This window comes from Alligator mississippiensis, chromosome 13 (genome assembly GCF_030867095.1).
Source record: "Alligator mississippiensis isolate rAllMis1 chromosome 13, rAllMis1, whole genome shotgun sequence".
NCBI classification, from domain to species: domain Eukaryota; kingdom Metazoa; phylum Chordata; order Crocodylia; family Alligatoridae; genus Alligator; species Alligator mississippiensis.
In genome coordinates this window covers 7,199,784-7,215,912 of record NC_081836.1, presented here as the reverse complement: position 1 = coordinate 7,215,912, position 16,129 = coordinate 7,199,784, and the positions used below count along the sequence as shown (strand labels likewise).

Genomic DNA, 16,129 nt, shown 5'->3' with positions numbered 1-16,129 from the left:
CAAGGTTAGCAGAAAAGAAGATGGACAGATGTGAATGTAGTATTCCTAGCAAAGGGGCCAGCATCATTGTAGGTACCAAGCTGAATGTGGGAGGAGGCAAAGGGAGTAGTGAAGCAACGCAATTGGGGAGAGCTTTGAGGAATGGGATGTAGAGGAAGAGGAAAAAGCAAGCAAACATTGAGAATACTGAAAGCACCCTTGATACCTTATTGGTTTGACTAAAAGCTGCACTTTCTGAGTAAAAGTATTTCTTTAAAAAATAGCCTGCATCTTGAATTGGAGTAAAAACAAAAGTAAAAAGCTCTTATGTGCACCATTTTGTAAATCTATACCTTTATTTGGATTTTTGGTGTTTCCCTAAAATAGGAAGCAAAAATATGTACGGGCATCTTATAGTTAAAGAATGCAGTATGTATATTCAGGAAATTGATTTTTTTAGTGTATAACCCTGGCTTGATTTATTTACACACACACACACACACACACACACACACACGTGTGTGTGTGTGTATCTATTTATCTATCTAGATAGATAGATACACACACTACAAAACCATATCTTAGAAGAACATTAAGATGGAAAATTCAAGCACATGCTGTAGGAAAAGCCAGAAGTAAGGCTGTTCGTGCAGAATTAAGATTTCTTTAACATTGTTTTAGATAACTGAATTAGCTGAAAAATTTTCCCCAGGAAATTTTAGCCCAAACAGTTAAAATAGGCAAGGTTTTATAAGCAACTGAAAAGAAATTCTTAAACTGGATTATCTTAAATACAGGTGGTACAACCATTTCTTGGTAAAGTGAGAAGAGTAAGATCAGTTATTTATATTAATTAATCATTTTTTCTTAAAACATTGAACTGGTTAAAGAATCAAGTCATCCTGCTGCAGGTTTCATTGTCCACTTTTTTGTTTCCTTTTTGTTTGATAGAACACTCTGGTAATGGAGGGACCCAGGTGAATGTAACTTGTATTGTTAAAGTGTGTAATTCGGACCACAGTTCACAGTTCTTGGATCAGATGAGTTCCAACACCATGGATCATGAAAACATTTCCAACTGTACTCCAACAGGGGAAACAATTCCCCTTTCAAAAGAAGAGAACCCTTTGAAAAGAGAGACTGAAATTCAACTCTCAGTGGAAGCTGAGGATAATTTACTTCAAGACTTAACGTTTCCAGAAGAAAAACCATTTCCCTTGGGTATTCAAGATGTGGGGATGAAAAGCGGTTAAAAAGGATGGTGACTGATAAACTCTATATGCAGCTTTTAATCTGGTAAAATAAATGTTATGTGAAATGTAGCATTTTTAAAGAGATTTAAAATCTCATGTGTATAGATGGGGTAAGAGTTGGAAAAATGCTTTAACCTCTGATATATGACAGATTCAAGTACTGAAGAAGAATTTATTACAAAAGTCAGTGTTTATTTTTAAAAAGCTTTTGTGCAAGCTTTTTCCTGTCATCTTTTGTCAGGAGTCTTCACCCTTAGCCTTTGCTAGGGTTGAAAGAAAGTTAATTCTGTCTTCATGTAAATTGACTTTTCTGCTGAGACTCTGTGATGGGGCCAATTAATATTGTTTACATTAGTATAATTTGATTCAGACATCCCATCAGCATTTCATGAGAAATGAGTTGGTGACCAGCTATTGAGTGTTACTGACTTAGTCGCATGTTTTTAATTTTAAAATCATTGTGCTCAATTACATCATTTCTTATCCCACCCACGCACTAAAATATGTAGTTTTTGGAAGGACGTGCACTTCAGATCTTTCTTCTAGTCCTCTATATTTTTTTAGTTGTGTTTGGGTTTTCTCTGTCTTGCAGCATCACAACACATCTTTTGTCTCAGACTTCTGTGGATTGCAAGGCAATTTTTTTTATACGAGCTTTTATATAAGACTACAAGTATTTAGTTTACTTCGACAATGAAAAGAAATGCACTTATTACATCAGTTGTACATAGTTTATATTCTGTTATTTTACAAAAAAAAATATAAAGTAGAACTCATTTCTCTGAAGCAGGTAATTGTTCATTTAATTATCATTTCCAAGGGTTGCCACCTTTGTGCTGTGGCCAGTTTAATGTGACCTTCTGGTTGAAACTGACCTCAAGGAATAAGGAAAATGTATTTGACAGTTACGTTTTTCTACTTTCCAAATAGTAGTAGTAGTAGTGATCTAGGCAACTTAATAGCACAAATGGCTCATTTCAGAGGCCCTCAGGGAAAGGATTCTCAACCAGCAATTGAATAAGAATATACTGTGAAGGGCTGAATTGACTTGAATCACAGAATAAGGTCTCCTAGTGGTCGGTCTACAAAAAGGTTATATTCCTGGAAGACCCATAATGGAGAATCTGCTTTTAAACCTGGTGGCAGAAGTCTGTGCTCTTTCGAGTTTTGTGCCTGGGATTGCATTTGCTATCATCATGTTAAACCAGCAGCTCTGTTGTCTGTATTGGATAGAAACCTGTTGTAGAGTGACTGAGTGCCTCAGCCTGAATGTCAGACAGCAGTGCCAGTTTTGCCTTCCTCAGACATGTTCAAACCCATTGGAATTGCTTAAGTGTAACTGAATGCCAAATATTTTTCTGAGGCCTTAGATTGAAGAAGGAAGCCTTGAAGTGATATTCATCTTATCCTGGCTGTAGACATGTAGATATTACAAATGTAAATTTACACATTCACCTGAACTTTCAGGGTTATCTGTGTGGCTATGGAGATGCTGAGAGGTGAAATATTGAACTGTGTTTTACACTTACATCTAAGACTATGCTCAGAATAGACTCTAAGAAATGGAAACACTGAAATTAGTTCAAAACTGCAAAATACACACAAGCCAAAGTTCTGATTGTATATGGTGCAGAGTGCCTCCTTCAGTGTGTTGAATGTCTTTTATCTCAGGAGACCATGATCAAAACATAGCCCAAAGATTTTTAAATGTGATTTGGGGGGGAGGAAGGGTGGAACAGGAGGGGAGTGAGAGGGAGAAATTTTGGCATGCCAGTTAATCTACTGTGCCATTTGTATTCTGGGGTTGAAGGAAAATCCAGATGTTGTATCTAAGTATTGATGTCAAAGCAGTGTTTTAAATGTATGTTTGTATAATTTTTCTAAAAGGTCTAAATGTTTATTTTTATAATTACCTGTGACTTGAACTCTCTTGTCCTTTGCAGTGAACATGTTTTTACATTTTCTTTGGAGTTTTATGTTTGTTTGCGTGTTTGTTTGTTACTTTAGAGGGACATTGTTTAATTCTGTTTGCATACTTTTTGTATCCAAAGCCATTCATTACCTTTTGGTTTTTACTTGTCATTGTAATGTGATTAAAGGGAGTTTGGTCATGATCAGTCTCTAGCATTTTCTTAATTGAGCTGCTCGTTTAGTGTAGTTCTATGTGCAATTCAAGGGTTTAGTAATTTAAGCTTTAGTTGAGTAAAGCCGTGATCTTGCAAGCTAGTTTGGGTGCATCCTTGTGCCCATCCGACTCATAGATTCATAGACTGTAAGGCCGGAAGGGACCTTGGGAGATCGGGTCCAGCCCCCTGCAACAGGCAGGAAAGACAACTGGGGGTCAGATGACCCCAGCAAGGTGACTGTCCAGTCTCTTGTTGAAGATTGATGTTAGCGACTTTCCTGGCCCACCAGTGGTGCAGTGGATTACTCTCATAAGGTTCACTTCTGCAAAGTGCTCAACAATTGGGCTTATTCCATATAAGCACTTGACTACCAGCTGAACTTGCTATGAGTATCTCACTGAAAAATCAGTGAAAGCCTTTGTCCTAAGTGCCTTCACTTTACTATAAGTGTCTTTACTATTCATGCCATCCAGGAAGAATACCACACACCAACTGCAGATGTTCCCTCAGCCTGACAAAAGGTATTCGCACGCGAAAGCTTGCTAACAAGAATTGTCCCAACTATTTGAGTTGGTCTAATAAATGATATCTGAATTACCCAAAGAACCTTGTCTACCTTTGTCATAAGTGGGCATTGAATCATGCCCGCAGTATACATACTTGGGAGATGAGGAAGGAGAGAAACATCCCTTTAGCATGAAAACACGAGCACATCTTCAACCCTGGTATAAATGGATTTTGCTTTTTCCTGACAACACCGAAGGAGGGACTCAAGCAGATCTCTTACTCAACCCCTTTCAACCCTGCTCAGGTATAAATTGGGTTTTGCCTTTTCCTGATGACACCCAAAGAGGGACTCAAGCAAGTGTCTTACTCGGGCCCCCTTCAACCCTGCTCAGGTATTTTGCCTTTTTTTGACAACACGCACACGGGGGCTCAAGCAGGTTTCCGACGTCCCCATTATCAAATAAAGCGCACACGATGGGGTGAAACAGGTGGCCAGGGCAGGCTGAACCCCACCGCCTCCAGCCCATAAAAACGCGCCCGAAAAGCTACGTGGGGACCCTGCTTCCTCCCCAAGCTGGTTGCTTTGACCCCCCTAAAATAGAGGGGCATACAAGCAGGAAGCCTTCCTGCACCAGTGACCTTGGTGGGGTGTATAGGGGGATGGATGGGGGGGTGTGTGTGTGGATGGGAGAGGGATGGGGGTGTGTGTATGGATGGGAGCGGGATTGATGCTGCCTCCCAGCGCCTGAAACACGCAGCCTGCAAGCGTCGCCCATCGATGTCTCGGCGCTCCCCATCCATCAGCTGGCGCTCGATTGGCGCGGGCTGGGCGCGGCCTTGCTGCCCCCAGCGCCATTGAGGCGGCGGCGGCGCGAGCGCAGGTACCGGCGGCCGCAGCACCCGCCCCGCCCCCCCGGCGGTGCAGAGGGGGCGCGACCCCCTCACGGGCAGGGAGGTGGGCCCCTGGGGGCCTGTCCCGGGCAGGCCGGGCTCCGGGACCCACAAAGGCTCGGTCGGCCGGCAAAGCTGCCCCTGTTTTGTGGCATTGGCCGCCTCGGACCCGTCGTCCGTTTGCCCGGCCTGTCTGGGGGGCAGCGCGGGAGCGGGGGAGGGTCCCTTTAAAAATGGAGTCACGGTCGTTGCGAGCGCGGGTTTGCTGTCCCGGAGGGAAACGTGGGAAGCGGCGCTTCCTCCTCCTCCTCCTCCCCCCGCCGCGGCGGGCTGGGGCCTCTCGTGGCCCGCACCCCGGGGGGCCAGGACGGCTGACAAACGGCGCTCGAAGCGGGAGTGAAGTGAAGCTTCCCATATGTGACCCTTGTTAAAATACGTGCCTTTGGAGTGCCGCCGCGGTGGAGTTAGGGGTGCACCCATAAGCAGTGTTTTGGGGCTGATACTGATGGCCGGTTATTGACCGGCCGTATGGGTGGATGCTGATCCGGTTGCCGAGCCGCAGCCCGGCGGCGTGGAGAGCAGCGTCTGGCTGGTAGGTGTGCGGGGGGCAGATGGAGGCCCCCGCGGTGAAGGAGAGAGTTGGGCAGGTGCAGGTGCTGCACAGCTGGGGCGGGGCAGGGCGGGGCTCCTGCCACTGCATGCAGCCTTGGGGGGGCACGTGCCCCTGGATCTATGCAGGGGGGCTGCCGCTGCGTGCTTGGGGTCGGAGGCTGTGCCTGGGGGGCTGGACCGGCACTGCGCTCAGGGTGGGTGGGCAGTGGCGGTGGGAGGAGGGACTATGGGGGGGGAGGCTATAGCTGCCCAGGATTTACCTAGCCTCCCCCTCCCAGTGCTGCCACTGCCCGCCCCACCCCATCCAGCCCGAGCGCAGTTGCTGGGAAGAGCCCGACCTGCAGCGGGCCCACCCTCGCCCCGCGCACGGATGCAGGGGGCACGTGTCCCCCGTGCCTCCCTGAGCCGTGCGTGCAACAGTGGGAGTCGCCCACTCCTCTGCTCCGCTCCTCCACGCCTGCTGGACGAGCTGGGCTGTCTCACGCCCCGCCCTGGCTGTGCAGCGTCTGCCCCAGCCCCACTCCCTCCCTCCCTCCCTCACTGTGGGACCCTCAGTCTGCCTTCCCTGTGTCCCTTCCTGCCACGCCCCTCTTCCAAGCTTACCCGCTGGATGCTGCTCTCCAGGCCGCTGGTCATATTTATCAGCGGCGTTATCGGCCACATCAGTCAAAATAAATAGCCGATTGCTGATGTTGTCATTTTTCCTTGTATGGGTTTTGATACCATATGCACCAATGTATCGGTGCACTTCTGCTTAAAATCTATATATAAAATAAAATAAAATAATGAGGAGAGATAAATAAGAAAATTTAAAACAAAGTAACTGGTTTTTGCCAGTGTTTTAGAAAAGGGCTGCGTAGAAATGGAATTAAGGGCGGTGGCCTGGAAGCTGGCACTACCGCTTTCTGGCAATGGGTACTGGCAGCTCAGCATACCTGTGAGGCAACTTTTTCTTTATAAGTGTGGTTATGTGTTTACAGAACTTAAGACAAATGAATAAATACAACAGGAGTAGCCAGTCTGGGGCGTGCATGGTATAAATAGCGTGAGCTGGTGTGTGGCTGCTAGGGGAGGAAGCCTAAAAAAGATCAGCAGGCGGGGCAGGCAGCACAGGCCTGGAAGCAGAAAGCAGAGCAGCAGAATGGCTGGGGGAAAGAGATCAGAGTGGCACTCGGGGAGGGTACGGGGCTCGTTTGTGGCACGCGTCAAAAAGCTTACCTCCCGTTGAAATACATTATAAAATTGTGACCAGACTAATAAAAAGTCTGTAGCATATCAACTAAGATAGTCTACCTATGAAAATTCAGGGTATGTAAAGTACTAAGCTAGAAGAAGCACAGAGAAAAGCACCTGCTTTACAGACAGCCTTTTGGTGTGAGTTGATATCTTTTATTAGACCGACTTGGAGGTGGGTTGATGTTTCTAGCTAGAAACATCAACCCACCTCCAAGTCGGTCTAATAAAAGATACCAACTCAGACCAAAAGACTGTCTGTCACATAGCCCCAGACAAATATGGCTGACCCCAAAAGAAAACTCCCATGCTTTACAGAGGTATTCTGTGCCCAGGGTAAAGAAAAAGTGAAGATGAAACTCCCTGTGTTTCCTATCCTTGGGTTAAATTGTCTCCTACAAGAGCAAGCATTTTCACTCAATTGAAATATCAAGTGCATTTTTTCTTTTAGGGAGTTTACTTTTCATATCAAAGTCTGGAGGTCTGATTCTGTCTTTTTCCAAGAGCCTGACCTATATATTCTCTGAGATCCCTACAACTTCTGTTGCATTTCAGTTTTTCCACAAAGCAGTGCTGTGAAGGATACTTCTTGGCTGTTGCTTTGGGAATGTTGTTCAGTGGGGAGTTACAAGAGTGGAGAAGGGACAACAACCAATATTGTCTAAATCAGCATTAAAATGAACAAATACAGCAAAAGCCATGTTATCTGGCACTTTACCCACTGGAAAGCTCCACTAACCAGCATCTGTCAGTCTTCTGAGAAACGCGGCAAAAGTGAAACTGGAAGTCCTACTTCTGGTTTCGCCGCCACGAGCTGAGTCCCACTTGCTGTGATTCTTTCTTGTGAACATTGGCCCAGGGCAAAGTAGCATGCTCGGGGCCCCACTCCCTGTCCCTTGGCACGCTGACGTGGACACGTAGTGCACTGGCACACTGATGTGGACACGTAGTGCACTGGCACGCTGACACGGTTAAGTTGATTAACCGGCATATTTTAATAATTGCATTCTCTCATTCCAGGGGGGATACTGGATAACAGAGCTTTTGCTGTAGTGTGTGAATGTGCACTCGGACAACATTAACAGAGATGCTGTGAAGTAGATATACAAGTTGGGGAGGGGACAGTGCCATAGAGGAGGCCATTTCCTGCTGCATATTTTCCAAAAGTAATAAGTTTAAAACTTGCAAAGTAGCTGTGGATGGGCTTCCTGGGGTGTTTGAAGAGGCTGAAGGGGGATAGCAGGTTTACCTTAATTCAACTTAGCCTGTGTAATTAGTCTCGTCCATCCTTGAAGACAGAGAGAGCATTGTGGTACACTGTCAGTGCTTCAGAATAAATTTGTGAAAGAATGTGAAGCATGAAAAGATGAATTTCCATGCGTGTTTTTTTTTTTTTTCCTCTTACTACTGTTTAGGAAGACAAGAATGAATGCTTAGTGCTTTCTAATATTCAGAGCATTATATAAACATCACTGAGGAGGAGTTTGAAAACTTTGGTTAGTGCAGTCTCTCGTGATGAAAATTATATTAGGTGAGGTGGTATTGTGGGAGTTCACAAAACCAATGCAAAGGGGACCTTTAATGCATATACTGTGAACTGGGACTAAAAAGAGAATTGAAATAGATACGCAGAGCAGTGTTAGGGTTTTGTTGGGTTTTTTTAAAGCATATGTGCTAGGAAGGCTTTATGCTTCATACTAATTTTTCAGTGACTGGACTAAAGAACAACTTATATGGAATTGTCACAATTTCTCTGTGTTAAGACATGGTATTGTATGTTCCTGACGCATCCATTTTTCTTTCATACAGAATACAAGCAGTAACTATGGAAAAGAGAAACACAGAATGACAATAGAGTATTAAGCTACGCTTTCCAAGGGCATAGTCATGTTGGAAGGACTGGTAGCCTGGGTCCTTAACACTTATTTGGGCAAATATGTCAATAACCTGAACACAGACCAGCTCTCAGTAGCTCTTCTAAAAGGTAGGTTTTATTAGCCTTATGTTTTATTTTGCACTATGGTACGTTTTGTAGAGGTGCACTGATAAGGATTTTTTTTGGCTGATACCGATCGCTGATTATTAACCAGCCATATCAGCAAATACCAATCCAAGAGCCAATCTGCTGCCAGCAGCTTGGAGAGCAGCGTCTAGCTGGTAAGGGGGGAAGTGGTATGGGGGATGCAGATTGAGGCCCTCACAGGGAGGGAATGGGTCAGAGGTGAATTTTGGGGTGACCATAGCCCACCCCATAGTACCCCCCATCCAGCACCACTGCCACCCACTCAGCCCTCGCTGGGAAGAGGCTGAAGCAGCCCCTGGCCCTGAGCCTGCAGCAGGCAGCCCACCCTCACCGCACGCACAAATCTAGGGGGCACATGCCCACCATGCCTCCCCTGGGGGTGCGCGCAATGATAGGGAGGCACCCCCCTGACAAGATGCCTGTGGCTTTGTCCCATGCCCCTCCCCGGCTGCCCCTGCCACAGCCTCAGCCTGCCTCACCCACGCCCCTTCCCTCCCCTGCACCCCTTGCTCCCCACAGACATACCAGCTGGACGCTGCTCTCCAAGTTTCCGGGCTGCATTCTTGGCTGCGTGCATGCTGTGGCTGCCATGCACACAGTGTTTATTGGTGACATTGTCAGCTACACTGGCCAAAAAAAGCTGATTGCTAATGTCAGTTTTCCTTTTACCAGTGCTGATCCGGTATCGACTGATATATTGGTGCACCTCTAACATTTTGGGAATTGTATTATTTGAATGAGTTTGTATTAATCAAAGACCGGAATAGAAACATTGGACCTATTTTATGCTTGTCTTTTTGTTTGGCACTTATGTCTCTGCTCTTAAACTATAATAAGAAATTAGCATAAAAATACAGTGTTAACAAAAATAATACATTCTAGTGTTTTCCCACTGAGGTGCTCTAAGGGGACAATACCTGCTTCATTTTCTAAAATATTAATCAATAAAACATTTTTTTTTCCTGATACTATACCCTTCATGGTTTATTAATTTTTTGAAGTCTGCAACAAAAAAGTCTGAAGGGGTGTTTGTTTTTTTTTTTTTTTTAAAGCTTCACTGTTAATGTTTAGAAAGGTTTCGGGGCACACCCAAGGCCAACAACTTAAATCTGCTCAAGTGTGCCATTTTCTTTGCAGATGCTCTTTTTCTCCTACCTCCTCTGTTCAATTTCCACTTTTTTGCTCCTATTCCTAGTAAGGAATCTCTTGTAAAGCCGTATGAAGGTATGTACCATGGACAAATAGTGACAGCGACTAAGTATATTGAACTCTCAATTGCACAAGGTTAAAACACTGAAAACAACAGAAGGAAAAATAACTCTTTTTAATGTGTATTATAGTATTTATGGGAGTTACTTGAAACAGTAGTAGGTATGACATTTTCTGATGAAACACTGTTTCTTCATGAAGTCGTTCCTTTAAATATTAAATAGCAATTGTAAGCAATTCTTGAAAGCAGTACATTTCCAAGATGCTCCATGTGTTTCTTAGTATGTAACAGACTATATATTGATTGGTAAATCTTCATTGCAGATCACTTATTTATGAACTTATTTGGAAATGAGTACAATAGACAATGGTATGTACTCCAGCTAGAGAGATCACTCTGAAATCCAGCTAGAGGGTTTCAGAAGAACTTTGTTGGTGAGGAGTGATGCTTGGCAAATGATTGGAGAACTGTTTCAAGGATACAGAGGTAGTTTTTAAAGAAGACATAGATTGAATAAGGGAAGAGATTAGTAGAAGAGCTTGGGTAGAACATAGAGAGCATCTTAATTGCCCATAGTTCCTACTGACATAAGTGTATAATTGCAATGAAAGCACATGGGTATAATTTCCTTTCTCTCCTTTTAGAAATATATGTAACAGGTGGGAATGGGTTCTTCAATTTTCACTGACTCACTTGTGGAGGGGTGGGGCAGTAATTTGAGAGGTAAACGCCTTGAGAGTATATGTACACTGGAATCTGCATCGTTGTGTAGAAATGCCTGAACCAGCTCAAATACTGGAAGCAGCCTAGTTGCAGCAACATAGGTTCAGTGCAAGCTAATTTTCCTTTTGAGAAGGTACAAGAGTCTACACTAAATTCTAGACTGCTTCTTGAAACCAAGCTTGCCAGGGTTATCTATATTATATTGGAAACTTCAGCACAGGCATACCCTTAGTTATTGAATTAATTCATGGTCTTCATGTGTTATGGAAGGAACTTATTTCCCCTTGAGGAAACCAGTTTTGGTTCTGATTACCTAAAGCACTAATTCTAGATGGAATTAAATTCCTTAGGGATAGGACAAGTGGGTAAGGAACAAATCAAGTATAAATGAGATTGTCCTTGCCTGAACAGCTTACAGTGTCCTTTTGTATGTTTGTACTGTGCATAGCACAATGTAGTCCTCATCCCGAGTGGAGCCTTGGGTATTATGGCCAAATAATAACTTGCACTATTGCTGAAGCAATAACTATAACTATTGCTGAAGCAATAAAAATATAGTTATGCAACATCTTCAACATACTTGATTTATCAAGGGTTTATTACCCACCAGAGACTGGAAACTGTAAATTTCATAAAATATTGCTAGGTTTTTTACTGAGTTCCCTGAAATATTTCCATTTTCATGTGCTGGGGAGAGATCTTTCTCTGTTTCTACTCCTACACACTACAAAATCAAAGGTCAAATTCTTCAGCACTTCATCAGTGAAAGTTGTGTGGTTGGCTTCACATAGTTTATTATGTGCCCAGGTTTCTTATCAGGAGCCCAATCTGGTATTTGGTTGTTCAGGCAAAAGTCCATTGAAACCAAAATGAACTTACTTAACAATTGTAAGGATTAGGGCCATACACATCTTTTTCCACAGTGAATCTTTCCTGTGCTATTTTTTTTTTTCCTCCTTTTTCCTCTTCTATTTTCTACTGCATCTTTAATTCTTTCCCTTTCCTCCTCTGTTTTTGCCCTGTTCTTTGCTTCTTCCATTTCATTCTGTTTTTGTGTAGATTGGATTGTTAGGATTGATATATTCTTCTTTTTTGGAGTCAGAAACATCACTTTGATAGAACCCAGTGTTCTTGTATGTGTGAGACCAGATTAAATATAGGTACTGAAAGAGAAGCAAGATTTCTTAGAGTGGCAGTTCTGTGCTAGGAAGGAGAAAAGCTTTAATTTTAATCTCCCTCCAAGAGAGAGAACATGCAAAGGTATGCATTAAAAATATGAATTTATGTATATGCACTATTGCACTTTTCATAAAATATTAATTGATAGCCTACTAAAGAACTATGGAGGAGGGTGCTGCCATTTAAACTATTACTATTCACCGTGTGTTAATAAATTCTCCTCTTCTATTGAGTCCCTTTTATTTATATCATGCTGCTCATGAGTCTGGGCATCTTTACAGACAACTAAATCAATAGTTATTCATTTGTTTACTGTGCCTCTTGATCTTTTATCAGGGGATAATTTAGAGCAACAATATTTTTTTTTCTACGCTACAAATATAAAGTTTACTTCCTAGCCTTACTCCAGAAAAAATTACATCCTTGCTTAAAATGCTTCATAATTTCCAGAGAATGTTTTAACTATTATGGAAAGAAGAAAAAAACGTTCTTTTTACATGGTTTACTATTAATTGGGGAGCTCTGACTTCAGTTTCTTACAAACACTTGCTTTGCTCCTGAAATAGAATTTTATCCCCTTCATTTACTTTTATGAATTTTAAAGAGAAGAGGAATTTTGATTGCTCTTACGTTCTTCATTCTCAGCTCAGCATTCATTAATGTAGTCTTCTTCAGCAGACATGTGTTTCTCATCCTCCTGCAGGTGCTGTTGAACTGGAAAACTTACCGTTAAAGAAAGATGCCTTGAAGGAACTAGAGTTACCATTTGAGGTAAAGGCAGGTATGTATGTTTACAATAGACAAATGTTACCAGTTGGAATTCTTCTGTTCTTTTTTGCTAGTTTCCCAGTTAAATATGAAGCACTGCATATGGTAGCATTTCTAGATATCCCTTGGTAATAAGTTATAGGTGTAAGCTGGCCATGAAAGAAAAGTTTGCATTTAAGTGCTAGAAGCTCGAACAAATGATGTGATCTAAGTTTCTAGTAATTACTTCTTTCAACATGCCATTACGTCAGTTTTCTTTATGTAGAGCGTAATGTGCTTGTGCGGGACTCTAACAGCATCTCATCTTGGCGATTCTAGGTTTCATTGGCAAAATAACACTGCAGATCCCTTTTTATCGCCCACACGTGGATCCATGGGTGATATCTATATCGAAGCTCCACCTAATTGGCGCACCAGAAAAGCAAGAAGATTTTGATGAAGAAAGGGAGAAATTGCTAGAAAGGGAACGCAAGAAAGCTCTTCTTCTGTCACTTGAAGAAAAATGGAAAGTGAGTCATGTAGGATTCATCTTAAAACTAAAGGATCTAGTAGTGTTAGAGAGGTCATATTTACATTTTGTAACAAATTCTAGTCTCTCCTTGGTCAAATATGCAGGAAACCAAGTTCTTGTTATATTGCTGATGAGATGCATCATTGTCACTTTTTTTTAGTAGGCTGGTGATATTCTCTGTTCCAAATCACAGCAGCGTAATCGTACCACTGTACTGCCACCTGATTAATGCTTTTGAATTGATTTTAAGATCGTGGTTGAAGTTCAACCCAGATTTGATGATGGAGTACTTTGTGATGGGGTAGGGAAAATACCCAGAGAATCTTGGTTAATGATTTATGTGGCTTGCCAGGCGATGCTTCATGGCTTTGGTAGCTTGGGTGTGAATTTATTTTTAATATGAGCTGTACAAGATAGGTTATACCACCTCTTTCTTCTTTTCCTGGCCAAAATATTAGCAATCTGCCCTCTCTTTTTGCCACAATAATCCATACTTTGGGATTTCCATTACAAAATAGCCTGTGTGATGTTCCAGCATACCTTTAGGGGCTTTTTCCTTCAACTATTGATTCCTTCCATCCTTTGGGAAATACTGATTGTTGTTTAATGAGTGTGTTTTGAAACCTTAACTACTAGTATCCGGATCAGAGTCTTAATGATAAGGTTAATGTATTGGAGGAACTGATTGCTGTCCAGTTTCTCATTCATGGCAGCTGTGGTTTTGAAGAGAATGGGAAGCAATGTACGCCCAGTTAGAGGCTTCCAGCTCTCTCATTCCACTAATTTCTGTTTCTGTTTGGTGGGAATGTGTGCGATTAGGTATGAAACTACATGCAAGTTACTTGATGGGCCAGGTTGTCATTGTGTTTGTAGTGTTATATAGTATTAGTAGTCTATAGGCATTTAACCATAGTATGTTTGTTGTTGTGAGTTTCTTGCAGTAATATCTAAGAATATATAGTGAACTGGGAAGTGATGCTTTTATGACAGGTTTTTGATAATTTACTTTCAGGTTTCGAATAAACTTTTTTGGCATTCATTTTGGTATAAAATAGTTAACTCTTAACGTTTGGATTTTTTTTTACATTTCTAAAAAAAATGTATTAAAATCCTGTCTTGCCAGTAATATGGAAAAAGGGTACGTGGGCATGTTTCAGAGGATCACAGTCTAAATGGATGAACAAAATTGCTTTTTTGCCCCCAAATATTGAAATAAATGGTAGCTAACTTTCAGTAGTATTTTCTAAACCACTTCTTTATAGCCAGGCTAGCTTGCTATCATTAATATTCATAATTTGAATTTTCTAACCTTGTTACTTTTACAAATAGTATAACCAATAGATACCTTTAAAATATGCCATGTAAAACAAAGCATTTCTCTCTTTCTATCATTATACAGTATTAGGTAAAACATGTCATATCTTTGTTTTAATATACAGGTTTATAAAATTAACTAATTACTAATTTAATTTTGTCAGAGCATTCAGAAATCCTCCATTTTTGGCAGTTTACATTTTTTTTGTGTAATTTATACCCAAAATGATGTTTTATTTTAAAAAAAATTATATATTTACCCAGTGTTACTATAACAGTGTTTAAATCTTCTGCAACTGTACTATTTAAAATAAAATGAACTTTAATTTAAAAGTGAACATCCCACAGCAGTGTCTGCTGTGGAAATGTCATGTTAATGCAGGGATGCTCAAGCCCTGACTCAGGGGCCAGATTTGGCCCGTGGACCTGTCTCACCCAGCCTGCAGGGGTCCTCATTAGTCCAAAAATTTGGTGCCGGGGGAGCAGTGGTAGCAGTTGCTGTTGCTGTTCTGCTGCTGCCAAATTTCTGGACCCACATGAACCCCTGGACTGGATAGTGTAGTGGTCAGCACATGGAGGCCAGTCTGGGTACACAGAGGCTGGCTGGAGGCAGTGAGAGGCCTGATGATCCATTATATTAAATGGAGGGCCACACGCCACTCATCCAGCCTGCCACACCAAAAGGTTGAACGCCATTGTATATGCAGGGGTTTTCAACCTTTTTTAATAAGTGCATCTCCAGTGGCCTCCTTTTTAATAAGTGTACTCCTGGGGAGCAGGGAAGGGTGGTGGTGAGCAACCAGACACAGAGCGGGGTTGTAGTGAAGCAGTGGCAGCACAGCATTTGTGCAGCCCTGCTCTTGCCCCAGCTGGGCCCTGCTCCTGTTAGGCAGCAGCGTGGGGTGGCGGCGCTCTGTCTCTGCCCGCCCCCACGTACCCCCTGGGACTGTTCAAATTACCACCACGAGTACATGTACCCCCCATTGGCAACCCCTGGTGTAGTGCATCAGTAACCATATAGTTAACTATATGGGCTTTGCTTAACTTGCCTCTTCAAAATAAATGTCTTAATGGTGAAAGTAAGTTGACGCTTAGAATTCTGTTTTGCATTCTTAAGTTACTGCTTCTACAAGCAAGTCCCTGTTTAACAAACGATAGCCTTAAAATAGCAATACTTTTATACTCCAGCTGATATTTTCACATCACCACTTAGATGTTTGCCCCTGGTCACGTACATGTTAGAATTTATTCTTTTTGCCAGACTTTATATTTGAATAGAATAGATTACTAGTTCAGTACATTTTGTTCTTCCCTCTCTCTTTCAGAAGGAACGACAGCAGAAAGGAGAATCTTACTGGTATTCAGTTACTGCGTCAGTAGTTGCAAGGATTGTAGAAAATATAGAAGTAAGTCTGATGGACTCTGAATCTTTCTTCATAATGTACTAATATATATTCAATTTATATATAACATGCTTCGTGTTTGCACTATCTGTAAAACAGAAGTGGATGCATGGAAGAAAAAGACCTCTCCTGGAGCTAGAATATCCTCTCTGCTCTAAATTCTAACCAGCCTCCATTCATTTTGTTCACTTTTTTTCTGGCTGTGGGGAAGTAGCAGTTCACTCCCCCTCTGTGCAACTTTGGTCAGACCGCAGTTGGAGTACTGCATCCAGTACTGGGTGCTGCACTTCAAAAGGGATGTGGCCAGCCTGGAGAGGGTTCAGAGGAGGGCCACCCGCTTGGTGAGAGGGCAGCAGGACAGGCCGTACGAGGAGAGACTGAAGGACCTGAACCTGTT

The 16,129-nt window shown here is 42.5% G+C and overlaps 2 protein-coding genes across 9 annotated transcripts in view; both read left to right on the top strand.

The window, feature by feature from the left end:
* TNFRSF1B (TNF receptor superfamily member 1B) overlaps positions 1-3,346 on the top strand; it is a 30,331-nt gene extending 26,985 nt beyond the window's left edge. Inside the window, exon 10 of the mRNA XM_059716927.1 lies at positions 931-3,346. Within this exon, the coding sequence (XP_059572910.1) occupies positions 931-1,232 (302 nt within the window). The 3' untranslated portion in view covers positions 1,233-3,346. The remainder of the gene's footprint in view (positions 1-930) is intronic.
* A 1,338-nt stretch (positions 3,347-4,684) lies between these two features.
* Positions 4,685-16,129, top strand: part of VPS13D (vacuolar protein sorting 13 homolog D) — a 189,632-nt gene continuing 178,187 nt past the window's right edge. For 3 of the 8 annotated variants that reach the window (XM_006264472.4, XM_059716350.1, XM_006264471.4), the window contains exons 1-4: positions 6,857-8,585; positions 12,440-12,517; positions 12,823-13,013; positions 15,655-15,735. In XM_006264472.4, coding sequence (XP_006264534.2) covers positions 8,489-8,585; positions 12,440-12,517; positions 12,823-13,013; positions 15,655-15,735 — 447 coding nt within the window. In that variant the 5' untranslated portion in view covers positions 6,857-8,488. Of the gene's footprint in view, positions 4,747-5,037; positions 5,349-6,845; positions 8,586-12,439; positions 12,518-12,822; positions 13,014-15,654; positions 15,736-16,129 lie in introns of those variants that run through there. The other 5 variants (XM_019476110.2, XM_059716348.1, XM_059716352.1 and 2 more) reach the window with 5 other exon arrangements.